This window comes from Pteropus alecto, unplaced genomic scaffold (genome assembly GCF_000325575.1).
Source record: "Pteropus alecto unplaced genomic scaffold, ASM32557v1 scaffold223, whole genome shotgun sequence".
NCBI lineage: Eukaryota > Metazoa > Chordata > Mammalia > Chiroptera > Pteropodidae > Pteropus > Pteropus alecto.
In genome coordinates, this window is record NW_006434441.1 from 2,968,954 (window position 1) to 2,993,152 (window position 24,199).

Sequence of the window (24,199 nt, forward strand, 5' to 3'; positions counted from 1 at the left end):
GACTTTGATTCCTCTGGCTGTGGCCAGAGGGAGGAGGGGACACTATGGAAACTCAGCTGCTGCCCCTGTGACAGGGGAGGGACGACATCCCTTGGGAGGCACCAAGGCTGAGCAGGTAATGTGCCTAGGTACCTTGATGTTTCATGTCCTTTCTTGTCTTCTCCATCCCCAGAAAGAGCTATCTGAGGACATCGGCCAGCATGGCAGCCATGCCGAGCTCCCTGTCCAAGTCCGCAATGCCACCTGCACAGTGAGAGTTGCTGCCATTACCAGCGGAGGAGTTGGGCCTTTCAGCGCTCCAGTGAAAGTCTTCGTCCCTACAGCTGGTGAGAGTGGGCTCCCATGGTTGACAGTGAATCCGCCAGGCAGCGCTGACCGTCCTAGAGCGCCTGTGAGCTGGGTGGCTTTGTTAAGGCTGAAAAGTGTGTTTGCAGTGGTTGGGGTCGACAGGTGACATGCCTGACCAACACTGGTGTCCTCCGCTGGTGCCATGTTGAATGAAGCTGCCTTACTGGGGAACCCACTTGGGACCGAGTTGGGTGAGGCCTGCAGGGTGTGCTTGAGCGATGTGTGGGCGTGGGGCGGCATGGCTCGCCGAGCACTCTGCAGCCTCACTCTCGTTCACCTGCTAGTGTGCACTTTGCCATCTCAGTCTGTGTGCGTGCCGCATTACTGCCTATTGTGGCCTCAGACAGCATGCTTCATGGTTGGTCAGCACAGAACTTGCAATGTCCCCGAGAAGCTGCCCCCAGTCAGCCCTGGGCTCCCTGAGCTACGTGCCCAGCCTTTCACGCTGGCTTCTGCAGGTCGTTGGGGTGTTTTTGGACACAGTGCCACCCTGGTGACCCAGACATGGTGCTTGCTTCCGTAGTCCTGGGGAGCCACCTTGGTTCTGACTCTGCCCCGCCCTGGATTGTTTGTTAAATTGCTGTCATCAATGCCATGCACGGGCATCGCTGGGGGTATGAACTGTGCATGCTTGTACATGTCCTTGCAGACATGGCTTTGTGGGTAGACAGGGCTGGTGAGCAGAGCACTAAGTTCCCGTTTGGCTCCTCCAGGGACCCTCAAATGCTCACCCCCTTTAGTGCACAATTGCAGCCAAATTACAGTCCCCACAGCCCCGAGACTCTGTGCCCGGTGACCGCGAGTAACTGGTGGTGGGGACACAAGTCTTGCCTGTGTGGTAGAAATCCAAATACAACACTACTCTAATTCTAAAGGCATAGGTTAAAAATTCAGACTTTAGGGCGACAGCTTCCATCTCCATATGTGACAAGCTCTCCTGCAGAAACTATGGAAAGCTCTGCTGTGCCGGCAGTCCTCACTCTGCAGGGCTCCAACATGCCACGTGTCAGTCACCAACACCGGGTTCAGTAACACGCTCCCTAACAGTGTGACTCAATTGTGAGTGACCTTCACATATTAGCTGTGAGTAATCGTATACACAAGCACACACTTCACACCAGCTCTGCGGCCCCCAAGTCTATGCAGATAACAGAGGCGCATCGTGACCACAGCCATTGTGGTGTGGCTGGTCACCGCACTTTTATTATTCTTCTCACTCACATCTAAGGCATGTCGCCATGTCACCGCCTCGTCTCCCAGCAACAAACCCACGTGATATTTTATGAAAGTGCGTACTTGAAAGAGGGGACCAGCGAACAAGGGAAGAAAAGAAACGGAGTTTGAAGTGGATTTGAGTAAAGTGTGTCATGGGAAAAACAGCCAGGGACTCTAAACACATGGCCAGGGGCTCGGAGAGGGTGAACTTAGCCACCCGATGGAAGTGGTCTCACTGAAGGACGGACAGGGAAGGTACCCTGGCAAAACTCTGCACATGAAGGACCTCCCGGAGGATGAGAGCACAAAGGGTAAGATGTTGGGAGCCGACCGAGACTCAGACTGGGCTGTGACAGTTTGCAGGCACAGACAGTAGCTGCTGTCCATGCCAGACGTGCTAGCACTGGAAGCAGGCCAGCCCTGTCCACACTGCTCTTGAGAAGCATTTATAAAGAAATAAAACGTTTTCATCCTCACTGTGTTTTAAACTGCAGCATCCCAGATAAATGTTAGTTTTGGCATTCGTCACCTCCTTATGCCTGTGTAGCTGACATGAAGGGAGTTTGCCCACTGGCTCCTGACACCCTCCTCCCAGCCCCAGCTTGGGCAGTGTCGGCCAGGAGCCTCGCCCCTGCAGACTGTGGGATGGAAAAGGACTTGGTTCTAAAGCCTCTGACTGCCTTTCTTCCTGTTACAGGGCGGTGCTTCCTAGGGGTTTTGGACCCCATGGGGACGCTCTGAGTGACTTCTGTTGGTCTCTCTCCAGGCTGGGTAGATTACGCCCCCTCGTCGACCCCAGCGCCTGGCAGTGCAGACCCCGTGCTCATCGTCCTTGGCTGCTTCTGCGGATTCGTCCTGATCGGGCTGGTGTTGTATGTTTCTCTGGCCATCAGAAAGAGGATCCGGGAGACAAGGTTTGGGTAAGTGTCCCAGTCAAAGATGTTCTGCTGTGGTATCGATGTGGTCATGACGCCAGTGGATGATGCCTGTCCCACCAGGCCAGCATCCTGTGTTCTAGCTGGGTGCCAGACTTATGGGTACCCCAGGATAACCAGCCTGGCAGGGAGGGGCTCATTCACAGAGAGGGTTTTTATTAGAAACCTTTAAAATTATTCCAATTATTAAAAAATAAATAAATAAAACACATAAAAACGACAGGAGGAAGTTCGCCAAAGCCTTAGGGATTATGGGTGGCGTCATGGGTAATTCTGAGTTTTCCTCTTTTCCTTTTTTCTTTTTACCGATTTTTCTATAATGATCATTATTTTCTAATGAAGAAAAACTTTATATTTTCATATTCAAATTTAAAAGAAGAGGCTTTATCTTATTATACATGTGACTTTTATAACCAAATAGTAATCAGATATCAAGAAAAATGAGAAGTCGTGTTAAAATGACCCAGGAAAAGAAGGCTGTGTGTGTAATTGTTATTTCTGGAATGGTGTTCTACTCTAGTGCCCGGGCAGTGGATTTAGGCTTCCATGAAGTCCCGTTTGTCACTCAGAGGGTGGAGGAGATCTTTTGTAAAATAGGCAAGTTGTTGATAAGGACGGGAGGCGGCTGTGATTTGGAGGCGGCTGTGCCGTCTCTCATGGCCATGCCATTAGCACGTGGTGGTCCATCCAAAACCTGGGGTCTGGCATTCATTCTGTCAGCAAAAGGGGTCTCTTCACTTTCCCAGCCTTCCTTTGTGTCCCCTCACTCTAAATGGTCTGCAAAGTCATTACTAGTTCTAAGTGCTGTGATTCTGAATGGAAACTTTCAGAATCAGTCAGTAATGCAAAGGAGCTGAGTCTAAGACGATGGTGTCCTCAAGAGCTAGTGGCGGCATGCAGCTTTTGTCATTGAGCGGGAATCCGTGGTTACCGCTATGGAAACATTAATTGATACAAAAGCCTGCAGAGACATATTTGAGGCCACCTTTCACGTAGGCTCAGTAAGGCCAGAACCAGCAAGGTGATGGCCAAAGCTCCGGGCTGCCCCAAGCTCCTGGGGCCCCTAGCCAGCAGCTGAGGGACTCCGGAGTGCTGGGCGCAGAGGAAAGGGTGCTGCTTTGCCTCTGGAGGCTTGGTCAAGCACTTGGAAACAGCATGCCGAAAAGCCGTCTTTCTCAGTCTCTGGAAATTCAGTACCATTTGCTTCTTCCAAAGCCTCCCCTTGGCACCCTCCTTCTTTGCTTTCCTTTAGAAAGAAATGTAATATTTTTTAGGACATTATATATTGTGAATATATTTTGATTCTGGTTTTAAAACACATGAAAGGCAAAGTGCCAGAATGAGATATCACCTGCAACAGCGAGAAAACTATCCCATCCCTGAGAATTAGCCCAGTAGGTATTCAGGGGCTTCACGTAAAAACTTAGTAGACTTTACCGACAACACAGGAGAAAATGTAAATAAACGGGGAAATAAATGTACTCCAAGCTTATGGCTGGGAAGGCTCAGTTTGGTGGCGAGGTCGTTCCCCCCAGCTAGCCACAGATCCAATATAATCACCCTCTCAAGTGCTGCGGGGTTGTTGATAGAACTTGGCGGGCCACTGTGAACATGCACCTGGAGAAGGCTGTGAGCAGGACAGTAGAACGGGCGCCTGCTGTCTGGGTGCATGCTGATGTCTGTCTGTTCACACAGGAACGCCTTCCCCGGGGAACATTTGGAACTGGTCGTCAACTACACAGCGAAGAGATCCTTCTGTCGGCATGCCGTCGACCTCACCCGTAAGTCGCCTTTCCTTTCCCTTTCTCAGCGAAAGTTAAAATAGTTGTGAGCAGAGAAAACAAAAGTGAATCATCAGGTTTCTCACAAAAGTCAAGGCCATCAAAGAATGGGTACTCGTAGCATGCGAGGCATCTTCAGCCAGCAGCGATCGGGTGGGCAAACACCGCCCTGTGCCTCCCCGCTGGCTAGGGCCAAAACCCCCCCAATGCCACCAGACCTGGGGGGAGGAACTTAGGGTGATGGAGAAGATGTGGGTGCAGGTCAGGGATTGGAAGGCAACAGCATAACAGCTGACAGTCTCGGAGCTCGTTCCCTGTTTCCTCCTGGCAGCCAGCTCAGAACAATTTGCTCACACACTTCATAATAATGATGGTTTGAGCTTTGCTGGATCAGAGAGGATAAAAGGTAGCTGAGTTCTTGAATAACTTCAGAAACAGTTAAAAGTATGTGCAAAAATCAAATGCAAGCTTCTGGATATTTGCCAAAAAAACAAAACCACAACAACAGGCAAATATAACAATGATGGGATACAGGTCGCTGTGAAATAAAAGCTCACGGGATGTGGAATGTTACTAATTTCCTTTTCTGATTTAGCAGTTTTTACCTTCAGAGGTTTGTTCTTGCATTTCTTAAAAACAAACAAACAAACAAACAAACAAACAAAAACAAAAAGCAATTTAGACCAATTTCTTTCCTTTATTGGAGGACCAGCTGGGTAAAATTTTTTCCCTGAGAGCTAACGTTTCCTTTCTGATTACCCAGTTTTTTCTTTCAAAGCCTTGCTCATTCTCTAACTGCGCACAAACAGTCATTTGCCAGGGGAGCACTGACTGGGTCTCCCCAACCTAGTCACGCTCTCACAGGTGGCACTTACTGCCAGTGCTACATATTGATGCCTGAGCTATTACAGACACCTTATCCTCCAGCCCCCACCAGGCACTCGGAACAGCACTTTCTGTGTCAGATCGAGGCTCCACGTGCCACGCATGAACAGTGGCTTGTGCTCTCAGGATTTCCCATCATTTCTGCACCCCCTTCTTTGGCATGGAGAATGGGGTTGCCAATGGCACCTTTGTCTCCCACCCTTATGGATAAAATAGGAAACACTCCTTGGAAAGGACCTGCTGACCACTCTCCACACCTTCTAGCCAGGGCGGACCTCCTGAACGGGAATGTGATCGCTGCCCACTGCCGCACCTTCTGGGGAGAAATGTGGTTCTGAGTTTGATCATCCTTCAGAGCTGACATGGCCCTGAAGGATCCATTTTCCTCGTTTTAATCACAGTAGAATTAAATGAGATGTTTTACTACTGGCATTTTATGGGGAGAGCTATGGGTATAAAATGAAGAAAAAAAAAGTTTAACTATTTGATAAGACTTTATATATAATTTTCATCGTATTCCAATGAAAGGAAGCTCCCTGACAACTCACATGTCCCCTGTCACTCTTGGTACAGTGCGTGGCTTGGGGGTCAGTGAAGACCTGCAGAGGAAGCTGGAAGATGTTGTGATTGACAGGAAACTTCTGACCCTTGGGAAGATCCTGGGTGAAGGTGAGCTGTGTACTTCCTTTCAAAATGCAGGGTGAGGAAGTAGGCAGTTCACAGTCATTTTTTAAAATATGTGTTTATTAAATAAAATAACCATTTTCGTGACTCTAAGTGATAATACACATTGTTCTATTTCATCATTTAAAATGAAAAAGTAAATAGTGATTTTTCAAATGCAGATCTGGCTCATGAAGGGGCCATGCACACACAGTTGGCTTGAAAATAGGAATTTCTTCCTTCCTTGAAAAGCATGCAATTCATTAGCCAGTTTCCTACATCGTTCAAATTGATTCTTCCAGTTCTCAAGTTTACTGTCTGTTCCCAGTAACTTGCTACTTAAGTGGGAACAAGGCTGAAAATACATGTTTAGTTCGTCAAACTGATCTTAGGACGAATGATAATGGTATTCAGAGTTTCTATTTTATGAATCTCTTTTTTATTATTATTAATTATTATTATTTATGCCTACAGCACCTGGTCTTCCTAGGTGGTCTCCCATCCGAGTACTAACCAGGCCCGACCCTACTTAGCTTCCGAGATCAGACATCGGGTTTGTTCAGGGTGGCATGGCCATAGACCATGGATTGCGGCTCCACTGGGGCACGAACCCAGGACCTTCTGCGTATAAAGCAGATGTGCTAACCGCTACACTATGGAACTACATCCTCTATGTTATGAATCTCAAAAACATTTTCCATGCAGTCCAAACCTGCCAAACTGGTGACAAGCAGGAGACTGGTGACAAGCAGGAGGCTGGTGCTTGGCCTGTGCCCTGGTGTGCACGTGGGGTGGCCTGGCACCCAGCTGCTGCACACGGGCCTCTCGCAGGCCACATGAAAACAGCAGCTCTGGTACCATGGTGTCTGTGGGGGGTGGAGAGGTCCACACAGAGATCATTTTGCTTCACAGGAGAGTTTGGGTCTGTCATGGAAGGAGACCTTGATCAGCAAGACGGGACCTCGCAGAAAGTGGCCGTGAAGACCATGAAGTGTGAGTAGTCACCAATTAAACCTGTTCTTCTGGGTTCAGTGTCTGGTGCTCCTTGAGGCCAGGGTGGAGGTCAGGTGTTGCGATGCCGGTCACTGATGGGTCAGAATGACACGCGGCAAGAACACGTGTGTCGTTCTCTTTCTCACTCACATGTCATTAGTGACTCCAAGTAAGGCAAGAATTTCTGGGCAGGGCTGATTCAGTGGCAACATGTGCCCCCACAGCTGTCACTGTTTGAGTGTTCGGGTGTCCAGCTGGCCTCTCATAAAATAGACCGCGATCACATGACTCGTCCCCTGCAGCCATCTTCCCAGTGCACTCGGAGGGATGGGGTCGGCACTTAGTATAGTACCATCCTTCGTATTGTTTCCTCATTAAGCCCTCTATAAATTCAATATGATTTTCCATCAAGGAGTAAAGTAAAATGGGTCTCCTTCTAAAATTTAAAGCCAGTGTTTGTGGGGCATTAAAGCGTAAGTTAGATTAGAAGCATGGCTTGAGACTTTTTTTATGGATTCAGAGGCTAAAGTGTCGATTCGTTTATGAAAAGGAACCATGATAATCAGCCAGTCATGTGGGCTGGTGTTTCTTGCCTTTCTCAGTAAAGGGCAACTCACCATGTGCCTGGGACACTGCAGCTGGTCCCATTCCGTCAGCCCAGCAGCACCCTGAAGTTAGATGCTTGCTGAGCCTGAACCCCACATAGACTCCCCTTCTTTTATGGAACTTCACAGTGTGTTGGGGCAAGGCTCCTCCTCTCATCCCCATTCACTGAGTAGGAGGTTCAGGGGCCCTGGTCATGGGAGCCAGGCCTGGGTCCTGCTGTCCTTCAATGTATGTGGAATGACTTGCATAGAAATTGACTACACTGATCACTAAAGGCTGAAGGGTGGCCCCCGGCCTCCCATCTCTGCATCTCCCTGGTTGCTAGTCCCTTGAGGGAGGGGTTTGCAGGCTGACTCCCACTCCTTCTTCTCCACCAACCCACCTGCTTCTTTGCAGCAAAGTGGCAGACGTTTGCAGGTCTATAGAATTATCTTTAACTTTTTTTTAATTTGCTTTAATATGAAGATTAATATGTACTAAACCCAGAGGATGGATAGGCTCTATGCCAGGTGCTGTCGGGTGTGATGTCTGTCCGTTCTTGTGACCTGTTAAAGCAGGTCCCCTGAGGCGTGCCTGGCTTTGTGTGCACTTCTGTTTGTTTAGTTTCAATTGTGGTAAAACTCACATGACATAAAATCCACACTCCTCACCATTTTTAAATTCCGTAGCAGTAAACACATTCACGTGGCTATGCAACCATCACCACCACCTTCTCCTGAAATTTTTCTTCTTGCAAAGCTGACACTCTGTCTGTTAAACAACTTCCCTGCCCTCTAAGCACCCACCCTTCTACTTCTGTCTGTGAATTCACCTCCTCCAAGGAAGTACCATAGAAGTGGAGTCACACAGTATGTGTCCTCTTGCAGCTGCCTATGTCACTTAGCATAGTATAGAGTTTTAAATGTCTCTCTCAAGCTGGTTTAATTCCAGAAACTTGGTGAAAGTGTGTCTGGCTCACAGACAGGATTGAGCAACCAGACTCCTGGGTGTGCTGACCGCAGAAGCACGTGTTCTTTATTTTTTTTTTAAAGCAGAACTGATTGCAACAGATCAGTTGGATTTGATTAGGTGGTTTTTTTTTTAATTCACATGCTTTAATTTTTAGAGCAGTATTAGGTTTATAGAAAAATTGGGCAGAAAGTACAGTTCCCCGTGCCCTCGCCCGACACAGCTGCCCCTGTTAGCAAGCCTCTTGTGAGGCAGGTAAACCCACAGTGACACTTTATTGACTGAGGTCCATTGGCACATCAGAGTTCACCCAGTGTTGTACGTTCTGTGGGTGTCGATCCTGTGGCAGCATGTGACCCCCGTCATGTGTCATGTGTCCACCATCACCATGTCCTACATAAGTCCCACCTCCCTAAAGTCACCTGCACACCACCTGGTCACCCCCCTGCCCCCCGCCCGAGCCCCTGACAATCACTCATCTGTACACTGCCACCACAGTCTTACTTGCGCCTGATTTTACCCTTGGAGAACAAAATCGCTGTTACCTATCCTCATCCCAAAGGACGTTAACCAGGCAGATGTCTTTTGTCTCTCCTTTCAGTGGACAGCTTTTCCCAGCGAGAGATTGAGGAGTTCCTCAGCGAGGCCGCATGCATGAAAGACTTCAGGCACCCGAACGTCATCCGACTGCTAGGTACCAGGACGCGGGGCTGGTGCCAGAGGGTGGTCTCGGGGGCGGAGACGCATGCCGGATCCAACCCCAAAGCTCTTTATGATGTGGAGTTTTCACTCAAAGGGCTCATCCCTACGGCTTCATTTTCTGAGGTTGATGGTAAAAACGAGACGCGGTTTAAGGTCAGAATTTGGCTCTTTAGCTCCATTAGCTATGAAACAGAAAAAAGGAGGTCAGGTTCCAGCAGTTGCTCTGTAAGTGACCCTGTTACAGGAGGAAGAGCAGCCTGCGAATAAGCACTTATCCTGTGGATCGTTTCCCACTGTCCTGTGACTGCATAGATGCTAAATTCTTTGGGGAGCTTTCAGAGTGTGTTTAACGCTTCGGGGAGAAGTGAAAACTAATGTTTGTATAAGAGAGGCTGTGACTCATTTGCGGTTATTGACTTGGGCAGACAGAACAATCTTGCTTTGTGACTGCACCGCGGGGCACGAGAGCTTGCCAAGCCTGGTGTCAGGTGACGCACAGGCACTGGTTCTAGAATTCCACGATAAATGGGCTTTTCCTGTGTGTAACCCTTAAAACTTAGGGATGTGGATTTTACCTGGTAGCCCCTGAATCTTGTTCATATTTCAAGCATTGGGTTCTGGTGGACGTCTTCATGCGATTCAGTATTTAACTCTCACGGAAGACCAGTTCGCCCTGGATGGCGATGTGGCCGCCACCCCTCACTTAGACCCAGTATTGCAGAACTGCCAAGGGTCTGTAGACGGCCACGCTTGCCATAGATTAACTTTTGAGCGCCCTCCTGCCCAGGTGGGCACAGATCTGAAAGGAAAGGACACACTGAGCAGTGGACACGGTGTGTCCAGACCCAGGAGGAGGTCGGCGTGTGGGTTATGAGTGTCTTTCTTTAACTGTCCACTCGAGAGCATGTGCCTTCAGTGTGGCCAGCACTGCTACACTGCTTTTCTGCTCTGCTCACAGGGGCTCCTTGTGACTCACCCCACCCTTCCTTTCAGGTGTCTGCATAGAGATGGGCTCCCAGGGCACGCCGAAGCCCATGGTGGTCTTACCCTTCATGAAATACGGGGACCTGCACACCTACTTACTTTACTCCCGGCTGGACACAGGACCAAAGGTAGTGACCCAGGCATCACCTTCAGACTCCCCTCGGGGCTTACGTGACAGGCCTGGAGAGGCCCAGTGTCTGACCTTGGACGTAGAGGGGGACGGCGAGAGCATTGGCCTTTGTCCGGGGCTCACTGTGCATTCGGGATGACGTGTGCTCTGGTCCTGGTGGTTCCTGTTTTGTGGGCGGAAGAAGCGACTGGGAGCAGAGTCTAGCGTCCTAGCCTCATAGCAGTGGGGCCAGGGCCTCAGGCTGTCAGAGCAGCCTCCTCCCCCTTCTCAATGGCCTCTCTTTAGCTGTTCACCCTGAACTCTCAGTCCCCAGAGGGCGGGTGCCCTGAGCTGTTTTGCTGACACTGTTTTGCTGACACTTCTCCATCTCTCCGTTTGTCACAAGCCCCCTCCTTGTGGAATCAGAAGCACGCTGGCCGCTGCAGCTTGACTATGAGTCTTAACATGGGGACGTGGGTTCCTTCAGCTGCACCCTGCTTTCCAGAATCATTTTAGGGCCCCCACCCCTGTGGCCCTTCCATATGTTTTAGAATCCGCTTGCCCATGTCGGCCAGAAGTACTGCTGCCGTCTTGCATTCTTTCAAGCAAAATGACAAATAAGAGAAGCAAGTCTCCAGCGTTTTCCCAGCAAATGCACAGTTTCCACTCACAAAAGCACTAGGATATCACCCATGATGCAAACAAACTCTCAGGTTTTATAAATAGGAAAAAGGAATATATTTTCACATTTTGACACTTTGCAGCCACGGGTAAAGCTGGCTGTCACAAAATGCATAGAGAAGCTGAAAAAATCAAGGTTTTATTCAAATCTTCTCTTTGCTGTCTGTTCAGCTAGTCCCCTGGGTGTCTGTGTCACTGCAGGAGTGGTCTGGGACTGGGTCTACGATCCACAGACAGAGGGCATCATTCCATTTTTGGAGTCTTCAATTTCTTGAATGTTGTAGTTATCAGAGTATAAGTTTTGCACTTCTTTTGTTATTTATCCCTAAGTATTTTATTTTTTATTCTTTTACAGATAAAATTGTTTTCTTTTTTTACTTAAATTTTTGGGGGGCGACATTGGTTAATAACATTGTATAAGTTTCAGCTGTACAATTCTGTAGTGCACCATCTGTGTGCCCACCACCTGAAGTCTAATCTTCCTCCATTGCCATATATTTGACCCCTTTTACGCTCCTCAACCACCCCCACCCCCATCTTGGGAGTATCTTGAGAAGAGAAATAACCCAGACAGAAGAGACAAGAACCATGTGATTTCACGCCTATGTGGGATGTAAAACAGAAAGCAACAAACAAACAAAGAAATGCATGGAGGCAGACAACAGTATAGCAGTTAAGATTGTGTTCTTAATTTTATTTTCAGATTGTTCATTGCTAGCAGATAGAAATACAGTTGATTTTCATATATCAGTCTAGCATCCTGCCACCTCGTCGAACTCATTTATTAGTTCTGCCACAGAACCGTCTTTTAAATGACTTTTGGTCACTGTAAGAATCATATCATTGTTCTAGGAAAAAATAACACAAAGGATGAGCACCTGATACCTACTCTGCGTTCACGAATGTCAGCAGATTCGATATGTCTTAGCACCCAAATGCTTTTGGGGCTCGTGATAAACGGAAAGATGGAGGAGGATGCAGTGAATTCACGCTCAGTGTCAGAAATTAGCATCCAGAAAGTCAAATGGCCAGATATGCAGACAGGGTCAGGAGACCCGCCTGCATGATCTGTCTTCGTTCTCTCACAAAGGGAATTAAAGCATTTTGTTGTGTATATACTGTGTGATTGACACAGGTCTTAGCTAGGAAATAGAAATCATTACAAATGCAGTATCTTCATGAGCACCACGTTGGAAAACATGTGTGCCTTGGAAAATAAGCCGTGGCAAGCCTGGGGTCCTGGGGACAAGGCATCGTGGATGGCCCTGCTCACGGCTGGCAGGAAGTTAACCTCTTCTCTCGGCTTTGGCTGTAATCAAGCACGTAGCTACTGCCGAGAGGGCATCCGCTGTCCCCACCCTTGGGTTTGGCTCCATCCAGGCAGGTTTCTAGCCCAGCAGCCTGGTGTAACTTCACAACACGGAGGACTTGCTAGGCTGCCGAAACTTACAGGAGGGCCCCAGCGAAACAAAAATGGAAATTCTTGAGATCGGGCAAAGACCATCCTCGTTTCTGTGTTCAAGGGCGGTATCTTTCAAAACGTTTCAGAGTAAAGTGATAGCCAGTGCGGGTGCACAATTGGAAAGAGCTCCTTCTACATGGGCTTTTAGCCTCAAAACATTAGACGCCCTCCCCCCGACACACACACCCCCTCCTCCACGGAAGCCAAGCCACCCTCGTGTCCCCTCTTCATGGCACAGGTGCTTGGTCCCACTGCCACTCAGGACACGGAGGGTCACACTTGACCTCATAACATGGGAAGAGAATGTTATTCATCATCAGTGCTTTTAAGGTCACACTTGACCCCATAACATGTATGGGAAGAGAATGTTATTCATCATCAGTGCTTTTAAAGACGGGAGAAGAGAATGTGATATCTGCCACACAGTATCTGGTTTGTTGTTATTCTTTTGTTGTTATTTGTGATGTTGGTGAGGCAGAAATGAAAGGTCTGTTTTCTCGTTTCACGGCCACATGCTTAGAGGTAAAAACACCATTTCTTCCCACAGATAGAAGTAGTTAATAGGTTTTCCTTCTAAAAAATAATCTTGGTTCTCACTTTATCCCCAGCACATTCCTGTGCAGACACTGCTGAAGTTCATGGTGGATATTGCCCAGGGGATGGAGTATCTGAGCGACAGAAACTTCCTTCATCGCGACTTAGCCGCTCGAAACTGCATGTAAGGGGCCTGGCGCATCCTTGCGGGGTTAGACCTCATGGTGTTGGGTTCGTTTCTCCCCTTCCTCCTCCTCGTCTAGGATCCATGTTAAAAGTCTGGGCTATAAATGCGATTGCATCCCTTCAGTTTTCTGACTCATTCCTCAAGTACGTGGCCGTCTCCGCGGGAAGCCCCAGGTCCTCTCCCATGGCCCCCAAGCTGTCCTCAGAGCCCGCGTGCTTCCAGACCTCAGGGAAGGTGGCTGCTGGGGCTCTCAGTGCGTCACCAGAGGCCCCAGGTTTGAGCTGGGCTCCTGCTCTTCCCGTGAGGTTCCCCTGTCCTCTCCAGGTGTTTCCGTCCTTGCACACAGGTAGCCTTGCTGGCCCAGACCCCTCACAGACCAGAGGGGTGCAAGGCTATAATGCTCCACCATTGGTCGCCAGGCAGGACCCTCTAGGCTGCTGGGTCTGCATCTTTGGGTCACTCGCCACGAACGTCAGACCCAGGAGTCAGGGCTTGGCCTGTGACCTGCTGAAGACGAGCACTTGCTGTCTGTAGGCTGCGGGATGACATGGCCGTGTGTGTCGCGGATTTCGGCCTCTCCAAGAAGATCTACAGTGGTGACTACTACCGCCAGGGCCGCATCGCCAAGATGCCCGTCAAGTGGATCGCCATCGAGAGCCTGGCGGACCGCGTCTATACGAGCAAAAGCGACGTGGTGCGTGCCTTGGTGACCCGCGCCAAGTGGGGCAAAGTGGCTGGTGTTGCCACAAGTTTACTCCCTGACAGACAGGGGTGGGAGGTGGTGATGTTGGGAGTATGTTCACGCCCCTCTTTTTGGCCACCAGACCACCTAGTTCAGGTGGAGCCAGGTTCAGGTGAGGCCCTGATGTTCTAGGTGGTCTTCGCATGGGCCTCTTGTTTGGCCCCATTTGTCTTTGCCACAGTACGGTGACTTTTGGCCCACAGCTAAGATGCTTTATGCTCATGTTAAATTCAGTGAGCTCAGCGAATGGCCTTGGGGACAGGACATGTCTGAAAGGGGCCATGTGGTAAGACCCTCTAGCAAACCTGACGACAGCAGGGGGCTGAGCACTGATGTGACAGGCTATGTCTGCCTTGGTCAGACTTCCCAGGACAGCATTAGTAGAATGGGGACCGTGACTCTCAGACTCCATGTGACTGCCGTGTCCCAGACATAACCATCAGGCTTTGAGAGAGTGACCTTTCCCAATGAAAGGGCCATTCAGCCTTTCTGCAAAGACTCACATCCCAACCTCTCGTTGCTTTGTTCTCAGTGGGCGTTTGGCGTGACCATGTGGGAGATAGCCACTCGGGGGATGACGCCCTACCCTGGGGTCCAGAACCACGAGATATACGAGTACCTTCTGCATGGACACAGGCTGAAGCAGCCGGAGGACTGCCTGGACGAACTGTGAGTGAGCTTCTCTGTCACTGGGCATCGGCACGGCCCAGCTGCTGGCTCTGCAGAGGCCCGGGGACACACGGCTGCAGGGGCAGGTGACGCTCTTAGCCAGGCAAGCGTGTGCGGGTGTGTGCAGATGTGGCACATGCAGACATGCAGGCCAGAGCCTTTACTGGTGTGGGAGGTGGTGTGTGCATGTGTGCAGCAGGCCCGCACATCTCCGGGTACAGGCACCTCTGGGAAATGCAGGTGACCTCGCTGTGCACAGGGCACCTGAGTGATGCTCGCCTTCTTGTGCCACATCACCCTTCTCTTTCTGGAGCATTTCAGACAAAGCAGCCACAGTGGTATCCTTAACTAGGATACTGAGAGATCTCAGCCTGAGACTCTGGAGTTGGGCCGGTCATCGAATTGCGTAGGGGCTGATGTGACGGCACGGGTCCTCGGCCATGCCGGGATAGGGTGCGCCCAGAAGTACGTGTTTCAAAAGACCCACGAGGTCGGGTGCTGAGTCTGGCATGAGGGCCCATCACTGAGAGTACACGACAAGGATGCACATCAGTCCTCGCCAGGGTAGGCAGCATGGGGACTGCCCCGGGGTTGTGAGTCACACAGACCAGCTCTTCTTCCCACTAACCATGTGGGAGGTCATCGCAGCTGATGTGACCTCGCTGTGCCTCGTTATTAGCCACAGGAAAAGTCTGGTTACAAGTTCTTCTGGAGGTGCTGGAAGGGTTTGAGAAAGCGTGTAGAGCACTTACCTTTCAGAGACACCAAGCGAGTGTCACATCATGGTGCCGGTTAACGGCACTGGCCGCTCTGCCTAAACACCTTGCTGACCTTCTTGAAGTGATTTCTGTGGCTCTGCCTCTAGCTTGTGATGTGAGCCCTGGGTGTCGAGTCTCTTCGCCGCATAATGGGTCACCAGCTTGGAGAGGAACATGTTCCCCATGCCCAGCCAGGCTGCAGGCCTATAGACTCCAGTGTGAAGGCCAGCAGGCGCTGGGTAGGGGCGTGTCCAGGCCCCCCACAGGCGCCCCACACTGGCACTGTACCCTCCCCTGGGGAGGCCCAGCACAGGGCCGTGCAGGTCCCCGGAACCCGTCCACACCAGACAGGGGCCTCCACTGACCAGGGCCTCGGCCTGCTCCGTGGCCTGCTCGGTCACCGCGGCTATAAGCTCTAACAGTCAGAACACAAATGAAAGATACGAGTTCTTCAAAAACACCCTGAAATGCTAACTAAACTGGAGCTGGGGTTTCATGGTGCTTCCTGGAAGGGCCACGTGAAGTGCTGCTGCTGAGAAGGAGGGAGGCATCTCAGCCAAACACTGCTACGTGGACGGTTTTGTTGCCGCCTCTGTGCTGGCTGGCATGTGTGTGTGCTCAGTCGGGGTCCTGCTGGGTCTCAGCTGTCACACGCAGCTTTGGATCGCCTCACGCAGAGCCCTGTAAGGGACACCAACTAGGTTTCTTGTGGGGATTTCGAGGTAAAAATGCTGCAGACTCAGCACATGCCATGTGGCCGGAGGCCAGGGGACCAGGATGTAGTTGGTCCTCGTGCCTGGGCTGGCCTCACACTGCGGACTAGGACCAGGCCCCCTTCTGGTCCCCTGTCCCTCTGGGCGTCCGTGACCAACAGCACCCCCAAGAGCTGTGTCTCCACATCTTGGTGTTTCCTTTTAAAAATGAGCCACCCGGCTTCCTACCCACATCTGCTACTGGCCTCTTGTCTCTTTAGAGCTGATGCTAAGAAACATGACAGTGTCAGCAGGGAGCACACTCGTGCCCAGCCCTCCCGTCCTGCCCTCCGAGGCACCTCTTCTCATGATCACTCAGCTCCCAATGACCAGGCAGCAGTCCTACTGATGTCCCTGTCACCTCTGTGGGACATTCATCTGAGCTCATGGCCTTCTAGCTGCAGCCCTCCAGGCACTCCCTGAGCTGACCACTGTGGTTCTCGCCCTGGCCTCCATTCCCATCATCCCCCAGTGACACTCGGGAGCCGCCTAGTTCTTTCTTCATCCCGTTAGGTCCCATCAGCCAGCAGATGCCCTTCAGAGACCCCTCCCCTCCAGCCTCACCCCGAATGCTGTCAATACCATCAAACCAGAATCGCCCAGGCTGGCAAGGCCTGAGGTCACCTGCTCCCACCTGTCATCACACACAAGGAAATGGTGGTACGGTGACAAAGGGCCCCAGCTTGCACTCGCCTTCCTCCCTCAGAAACCCTGCTCTACTTACTGACCAGTTCGTCTACTCCCACTCGCGGCCACCCAGGCCCCAGGAAGGAGAGCAGCAGTGGTCGCCACTGGCTGGCAGAGTATACACAACACCGCTTAGCGCTGTAGGGACACATACTGCTTAGCGCTATAGGGACACATACTGCTAATGTGACGCCCGCCTCTCAGGTGCTGTTTCTCTGAGCAGATGGGAAGTGTTCAGTCACCCTCAGATGCAGGGAAAAAGCAAGTGCTTGACAAATATGGATAAATTTATGAACTCATAAATTTGTATAATCGCATCTTTTTAACTCCTCTTTAAAATTGTGGTAAAATGCACAGAATGTAACATTTACCATCTTAACCATTTTTAAGGGCACAGTTCAGCGGTGTAAATACACTCATGTCAGGCAGTGAACACACTTTTGCAAGTCTCACTTATAGTTTAGCGTATTTCATGAAAGACCAAAAGTCAAAGAAAAAAATAACTTTCAAAATGATATTGCTACCATGTTATATGGAGAACACAGGTTATTTAAATGCTTTCTCCTAAGACATGGAAGAAATGAAAGTAAATTAAACACCGTGGCACCCTGATGGCCTAATGAGAAGGAATGTGTCTCCAAGGACAAGGTTCCTCAAAGGTCGCTTCAGACCGCACCCAGCTGAGGCTCCTCTGTGCGAAAAAGGAAGTCATACAAATTGATCTGTGCCACAAAAACCTCAAAAATGGAAACAGAACCTGTGTGTCAGGTCCCGGTGACCATCGCATGAAGGTAAAATAAAGAGAGTGACAGACCTGAGCTGGCATCCAGCCTTAGTGAGAATCAGGCTTGTTGGTGGAATGTGCCCACTACTCTCAGCTCACAGGCGAAGCTTTTGCAGGTCTCCACCTGCCAGAAGCACGTGCACGTGTTGACAGAGGCTGGAAAGCAGACAAATATAAAGATGCTGATTGTCCTACAGGAATGAGATTGGTATGTTTGCAAATGTTGGTAGAATTAGCCAAAGTTCTGCGTGATGTGAGTAGGTGTGAACACAGGAATTGCATGTTTATGTCCAAAGCTATCAGTAATCTACTACACATGTCAGATGCACACTTGGGTCACTTATTCATCTAGCAATGTCAATATGAGTTTCTCAGAACAGGAAAGAATCCACAGGAAATGGTGGCACAACACACTTTTCCTAATTCAATCATTTTTCCGTCTGACTGTGTTTGCGTCAGCATCCCTCTGCTGTGATTCTTAACTTTGTCAGACACGGGGAGCGAGGACACCCCCAGATCGAGTCCTCCCTCCAGAGCACAGTGGAGGAGTCGCAAGGAGCCCTGGGCTGAGGACTTGCCCAGTAGGAGACCGGTTCTTGTCCTGCCATCTGCTGTCGCCACGGCCGTGGCACGTTCTATAAGGTCCCTGAACTCAGTCTTGTTTCCTCCAGAACAACAGGGCAAGGCTATTGAGAAGACTAGATGTGGTGACACACACAAAGCACTGGCACAGTGAGACACACCACCCCCGCCCCAACCCCTGGCCTTTCTGATACCACCCTCCTGGTGACAAGCCCAATTTGATGGTTCAGAACAGGAGTCTTTTCCTGTAAAGGCCGAAATAGTAAATACTTTTGGTTTTGAGATCACTGGTCTCTGTAGCATCTACTCAACTCTGCCAGGGCAGCGAAGTGGCCGTAGTAAACAAGTGAATGTAGCTGTGTTCAGTGCAGCCATGTTCCAATAAAACTTTACTTACAAAGCCGACAGCGGGCCGAATGGACTTGCAGACCACAGGGTGCTAGCCCCTGGAATAATGCCCCTCCTTTGCAAAGTTAGGTGTGATCACCACAACTGTCCCATATTCCTGTAGACAGCACTTACCACATACCCACACAACATTTAAAAGCTGAGTGAAATCACTTCAGTAATCCCCCACAAGTAGAGTTGGTGTGGGCTAAAACATGATCCAGTGCAAGACGAGGTGAATGTGGTGGGAACGGGCCGCAGTGAGGGCTGGGTGCTATGGGCTGACCTGTCTCCTGTCCCCACAGGTATGACATAATGCACTCCTGCTGGAGGGCCGAGCCCCTGGACCGGCCCACCTTTTCTGTGCTGAGGCTGCAGCTGGAGAAGCTCTTGGAGAGTTTGCCAGAAGTGCGGGATGGAGCTGAAGTCATTTACATCAACACACAGTTTCCAGAGTGCGGGGAGGGCCCAGCAGACAGCCCCCCACTTGCTCAGCAGAGCCTGGTCCTAGACCCCAACTCTGTCCTTGCTTCCTGTGCTCCCAGCACAGCCATCAGCATGGTCACAGCACAGGTCCATGAGGACAGACCTCACGAGGGACGGTACATCCTGAACGGGGCCAGCAAGGACTGGGAGGACGTGGCCCCGGCCACCCCAGCCACGGGGATGGCGGGAAACAGTGGGCTTGTGCGGGAGGACACACGTGTGAGGAGCCAAGCCTCCTGGTCCCAGCCCAGCACACTACCCCTGGGGGGCCCGCCTCCTGACAAGCTTTTGTTTACGGACGACGACTCAGAAGACTCGGAGGTCCTGGTGTGAGGAGAGTGAACCAGGGACATTGCTGTGCCTTCAAGGTCCACGCTGGCTCGAAGGTTCCACGTTCCGTCTTCCCTACCATAAATGCCACAGCCGGAGAACTCTGGGTGAATGTTGTCCAGGGTTTCACCATTAAAAATACGTAATATATATTTATTTAAAGAGAAAATATGTTTATGTATATGATGAAAGAGACATAGATGTTGTATTTTAATAAAAGATGGCTGTTCCATGTCCCTTATCTCGTGGATCTTAAAACGTAGGCTCCAACAGCCTCGTCCCTACGGCTGCCCCTTGATGGTAACACTGGCCGACTCAACGTTTTAAGTTCTTTTTCATGTCTTTTATATGTAAAATTATTTGTGAAATGAAACACCATATTTGACTTTGCTTCTGGTCTCATGAAAAATCAGATTCTCCTACATGAATCAACTGATATGAATGCATTTGACAGTGAACATTCCATAGCTGGTTAATTCTTCCACGTGCTGCTAATAAAATGTGAACAAAGAAGGACAGGCATGCTGTGCTTACTTGAGACGAGGCCCCCGCAGCCTTGCCCCTTCCCAGAGGAATTCCCGTAGCGGTGCCTGGCCCTCCATCACTCTCTCTGGCCATCACAACGTTTCTTAAAGATACAGAAAAACCATCGGAGAGGCCACATCCAGAGGAGATGAGGTAACGCAGGATTTAGGGGCCAAGCCATCTGCTTCTGGCTGGTTCTAGGCATGGGACTAGGAGTCTGCTCAAGAGCCCCTTGACCTCATGGCTGGCAACCCTATTGGGTAGGCACTGCTGGTCTCCCACTAAACAGACGGGCAGACTGGGGCGAGAAGAGGCTACTTCACTCTGCCAGTAAGGCCAGTATCCTGATGTGATCAGATGAAGCGTTGATCTCTCAGCCCCAGGATGGCCTCGCAGGGCCAGGCCACTGTCACCCTCAGGCCTGTGGCTCACCACCTGCCAGGACCAGCGCCTGCTCTGGGCTCTCGGGTGTGTCCCTGGGTCCTGGTCCTGCTGCCAGCCCCCACTCTTACTGCGAAACGCTCCATACGGAACATTCTGAAGGTTTGAAAAGAATCTGCATTGTTAAGAGAAATGCCAGCATCACATTTTATCAGTGAAAAACGAGGGGATAAGAAGGTCCTTTCTGCTGTTGGAAATGTTTGACTGGTTGTTTTAAAAAAATCAAAACTTTTTATGTCATCTCCTTGTGCACAAAGGTTCTTGCTGACGGCAACCTTTGAGAACGTGACTTGGGAACTGACTGTTGGTTCCGGCACAAAACCCCAGTGTAAAAAGCCATGTTTATGTCTGTGAGGTAGGTGAGCAAACCGAGAAACTTATTAATGTAATATTAACCATCTTAATTAATATACAGCAGGTCCTCTGATAACATTGTTTAGTTCAACATCGTTCCATTATGACATTCATGAGGAAGAAAGTTGGTTTCTGGCTCGGCCACTGTGTGTCTGGAGTTGGCACATCGTCCTCCCCGTGTCCGTGTGTCTGGAGTTGACATGTCATCCTCCCCATGTCCGTGTGTCTAGAGTTGACACATCGTCCTCCCGGGGGCCCCCAGGGCATGCTGGCTGGTGTTCATGTTTCTCGAATGCCTGTGGAGCTCACATTTATTTTGTTTAGGTGTTTCTTAGAAGTTTGGTGAGGTTTCCATGCCTGGAGGGAGCCGTCGCAGCCTGACTCTTGCTTCTATTGGTTAGCCTCGAGTGACACTAGTTCCTATACGCATCTTGTCGCTCTGAGAGTGTGGAGGCCATGGAGTGAGCACCTGCGGCACCGCATGCTTTGTTCTAACTTTAATTATCAATTATAAAGGAACGCGTAGTGAAGAGCTCATAAACCCACCCCCGCCAAACTCTGTTCCATTTGCCGTGTATGTGCCTTGTGCTGGGAGGGCAGGGAAGCCTGGACCAAGTCTGTCCCAGGACAGCAGACAAGTGAGCCTGCGGTGGCTCCCGGCCTTGCTGGGGACGTCAGTGAACTCGGCAGAGAAGTGAACTTCATGATCCCGTGCCCGTGGCCCAGGCTGGGAAACCCAGCAGGGGACCTCTGACATGTCCTCGCTGAGAACTTTGTCACCCCAGGGTTCCCTCGGCCACGTCTGGACGTCTGGACGTCTAGACATTTTGGAAGAACGGACTCTCATTGGCTCCCATCTCAGACAAGCTCCGGCTTGTCTGAGTGTGAACTGAAAATAGCCTTTAGCGTTCTCATTTGTGTAAACTCCAATTACTTCCGTTAAGTAGCTCTCATGGGCAAAACGTAGGGGAGAGAAAACTGCGACAAACCAGTCAGGTCATTGTCCTCAGCCAGGCAGAGACAGGGCTGGGGAAGTCAGTCCAGAGGGCAAGAGAAATAAATATAGAAATACTGGCGGACTGCAGGCTGAGACTGCCTCTGCCTTGTGTGGGTTCCCTCCCTGCCTTCCCTCCCTCCCACCTTCCCTTCCTCCCTCTCTGCCTTCCCTTTTTCCTTTTTCTCTTTCCTCCACACCCCGCCTCGACCCCTCCTCCATCCTTTCTTATGGGAGGGACCGCACAGCCAGCTGGACTGACTAGTCCTGCATGCTACCCTGGGGCAGGCCGCTCTGCTGTTCTGGAGCTGATTGTCACAGTGAAGACAGAGCAGCTCCCCCCGTAGCCCCCTAGGGGCTGTGTGGGTGCTGAGGTTTGTGAGGAGTGTAAACCGGTTCACTATAATATTAGAGATATTAGAGAATTATGTTCTCTACTCCTTGCAACTTGAAAGGAAAAGAAAGGAAAGCATTTCATAGTCACCAGTGACACAGGCAGCTGGGCAGTGGGCAGAGGGAAGGAGACTGGCCGCCATCAGTTGCTTTGGATGGCTGCTGGGCTCAGAGGTAGCACATAGGTGCCCAGAGGCCTCTCCTACCCTCTCCTGAGTTCAGTTACTCTGAGCCTCAGGGCCCGTCCCTCCCCAGATGTGGTGACTAACAAAGGTGTAGCTTTGTCAACAGGATTTGAGGACCTGAGGGCAGTCAGTGCCCTCTGGGGAGGGCGAGATTCTCCCTCTGCCTCCTTGTGCCTAGATCCAGCCGAGATTCCTGCTCAGGACACGAGCCAAACCACAGTCTCTTATCTTACAAATCAGGTCGAGTCTGGCCAGACTCAAGAAAGTCAGGACCTTGGTAAGCTCTCCTGGTCAGCGGCAGAGCGAGTTGGTACTTCTGCTGAGTCGATGGGAAGATTACTGACCCAAAATAAACCAGCTCTGACAGCAACTTAACTTCTCGAAAGATGTTTGGGTAACCTCAGGGAACAAGTGTAAAATGGGAAGTTTCGCATCCTTTAATGAGCATTTCAGTAATGCACAGCACTTCTGTACGTGGGTTTTATTTTTGTCTCCTTTAAAGCTCTGAGAACAGAAATAAAACTGCCAATCTGTATAAAAACTGCCATTCTCTTTAAAAAGCGTACCTAAGTGGCTTAACTTATTTATATTTAACCGTAATTATTATTTTTAGAACTGGAACCCAAGACCACTACTTTAGGATGTTTTCATATGTAATACCTTGTATTGAAATGGGATGCCATGTACAGATATTTGCGAGAGAAGCCTGAGCATTGTATATAGTAACCCTTCCTTCCCCTTAACCTTAAACTGTCAGCAGGTTTATTGAGACTGAACAATTATGAATTCCAGTTTGGACGACAGTCACATGAAGCCACAATCAACTCCCCCACGCACTGACCTTCCCTGAGGAGAAGGGCTGTTCTGGACGTTGGGGTTTGCCAAGAACAGCAGCCTAGGCCTTGCTGTCATGAGTCACCATCAGAGGAGGGGACAGATGGCTTCCAGTAGGTACTCTCTTTTAAAGAGTGTCCTTAGAATGCCCCCACTTACCCCATCTGTCGAAGTCTGGTAATGCCACAGTGAGGCGGTCAGCCGAGACACAGATGCTGTTGAGACTAACGAACCTCAGAACTGGGGACCAGGTACACTTCCTGGGAGCAGCCTCGAAGGCCCCGCCCCATGGAACCTAAAATTATAGGGAATGAAAGGTGCCCAGGTCGGAAAAGAGGTAGTAAACTATCTTTAGTCACAGCTGGCATGATTCTGCATGTAGAAAAATCCCAAGGAACACACACACACAAAATGAGAGCAAGATCACAGGACATAAGATCAATAAACAAAAATCATTGCGTTCGCACTATCAATGAATAATCAGAAAATGAAATTAAGGCAAATCTAGTCACAATAGCATCAAAAAGAATAGAATACTTCAAAATAAATTTAACATCTGATGTGCAAAATATTTACTGAGAAAAATTAAACAAATGGAGAGACATTTCACGTTCATGGATTGAAACACCCCAAATTGTAAAGGCGACAATTCTCCCCAAATGAATCTATAATTTCAGCGTAATTCTAATCAAAATCCCTGCAGCTTTTTTTGTAGAAATTCCTGGGCCTGTGCTATTGCTGCATGGATTTTATTTATATATATGTGATAACCTCAAAATGGTGTTATTGTTTTTGTTGAAGCAGTAAAATATCTTTTAAATATATTTCGACAATAGGAAACAATCTTACTTATTTACACATCTCTGTCATCGGCAGTGCTGCTCAGGCCTTTGTGTAAAGCCTGTTTCTCTACCATCTTCTTGCTCACATTGTTTCTGACAAGAAATTGATGTCATTCTTACCTTTTTTTTGCTTTGTATGCAGCATGTGTTTTTTCTCTGTCTACTTTTAAGATTTTTCTTTGTCACTGATTTTGTGCAATTTGCTTATGATGTGCTTTGGTGTGATCTTTGTATTCCTTTTCTTCAGCTTTAATTAAACGTCTCAGATCTGTGGGTTTACAGTTCCCATCAAGGTTGGGGCATTTTTAACCATTATTTGCTCAAATATTTTTTCTATTCTTCCCTTCTTTTGGGGATTCCAATTACACAGATATTAGACCACTTGAATACTCACTAGTGCTCTGTTAATTTTTTTTTAATT

The 24,199-nt window shown here is 49.6% G+C and overlaps 2 protein-coding genes and 1 pseudogene across 2 annotated transcripts in view; 2 read left to right on the top strand and 1 right to left on the bottom strand.

Annotated features, from left to right (window-relative positions):
- MERTK (MER proto-oncogene, tyrosine kinase) overlaps nucleotides 1–19,723 on the top strand; it is a 60,844-nt gene extending 41,121 nt beyond the window's left edge. The window contains exons 10-20 of the mRNA XM_015587457.2: nucleotides 173–326; nucleotides 2,330–2,483; nucleotides 4,194–4,279; nucleotides 5,738–5,833; nucleotides 6,740–6,820; nucleotides 8,976–9,068; nucleotides 10,070–10,188; nucleotides 12,921–13,030; nucleotides 13,568–13,727; nucleotides 14,308–14,444; nucleotides 18,700–19,723. Of these exons, the coding sequence (XP_015442943.2) occupies nucleotides 173–326; nucleotides 2,330–2,483; nucleotides 4,194–4,279; nucleotides 5,738–5,833; nucleotides 6,740–6,820; nucleotides 8,976–9,068; nucleotides 10,070–10,188; nucleotides 12,921–13,030; nucleotides 13,568–13,727; nucleotides 14,308–14,444; nucleotides 18,700–19,213 (1,704 nt within the window). The 3' untranslated portion in view covers nucleotides 19,214–19,723. The remainder of the gene's footprint in view (nucleotides 1–172; nucleotides 327–2,329; nucleotides 2,484–4,193; nucleotides 4,280–5,737; nucleotides 5,834–6,739; nucleotides 6,821–8,975; nucleotides 9,069–10,069; nucleotides 10,189–12,920; nucleotides 13,031–13,567; nucleotides 13,728–14,307; nucleotides 14,445–18,699) is intronic.
- Nucleotides 6,293–6,408, bottom strand: LOC112477860 (annotated as a pseudogene).
- Nucleotides 19,724–20,526: 803 nt separating the features above from the next.
- TMEM87B (transmembrane protein 87B) overlaps nucleotides 20,527–24,199 on the top strand; it is a 51,625-nt gene continuing 47,952 nt past the window's right edge. Inside the window, exon 1 of the mRNA XM_015587428.2 lies at nucleotides 20,527–20,531. The gene's annotated coding sequence lies outside the window, so the exon portion shown is untranslated. The remainder of the gene's footprint in view (nucleotides 20,532–24,199) is intronic.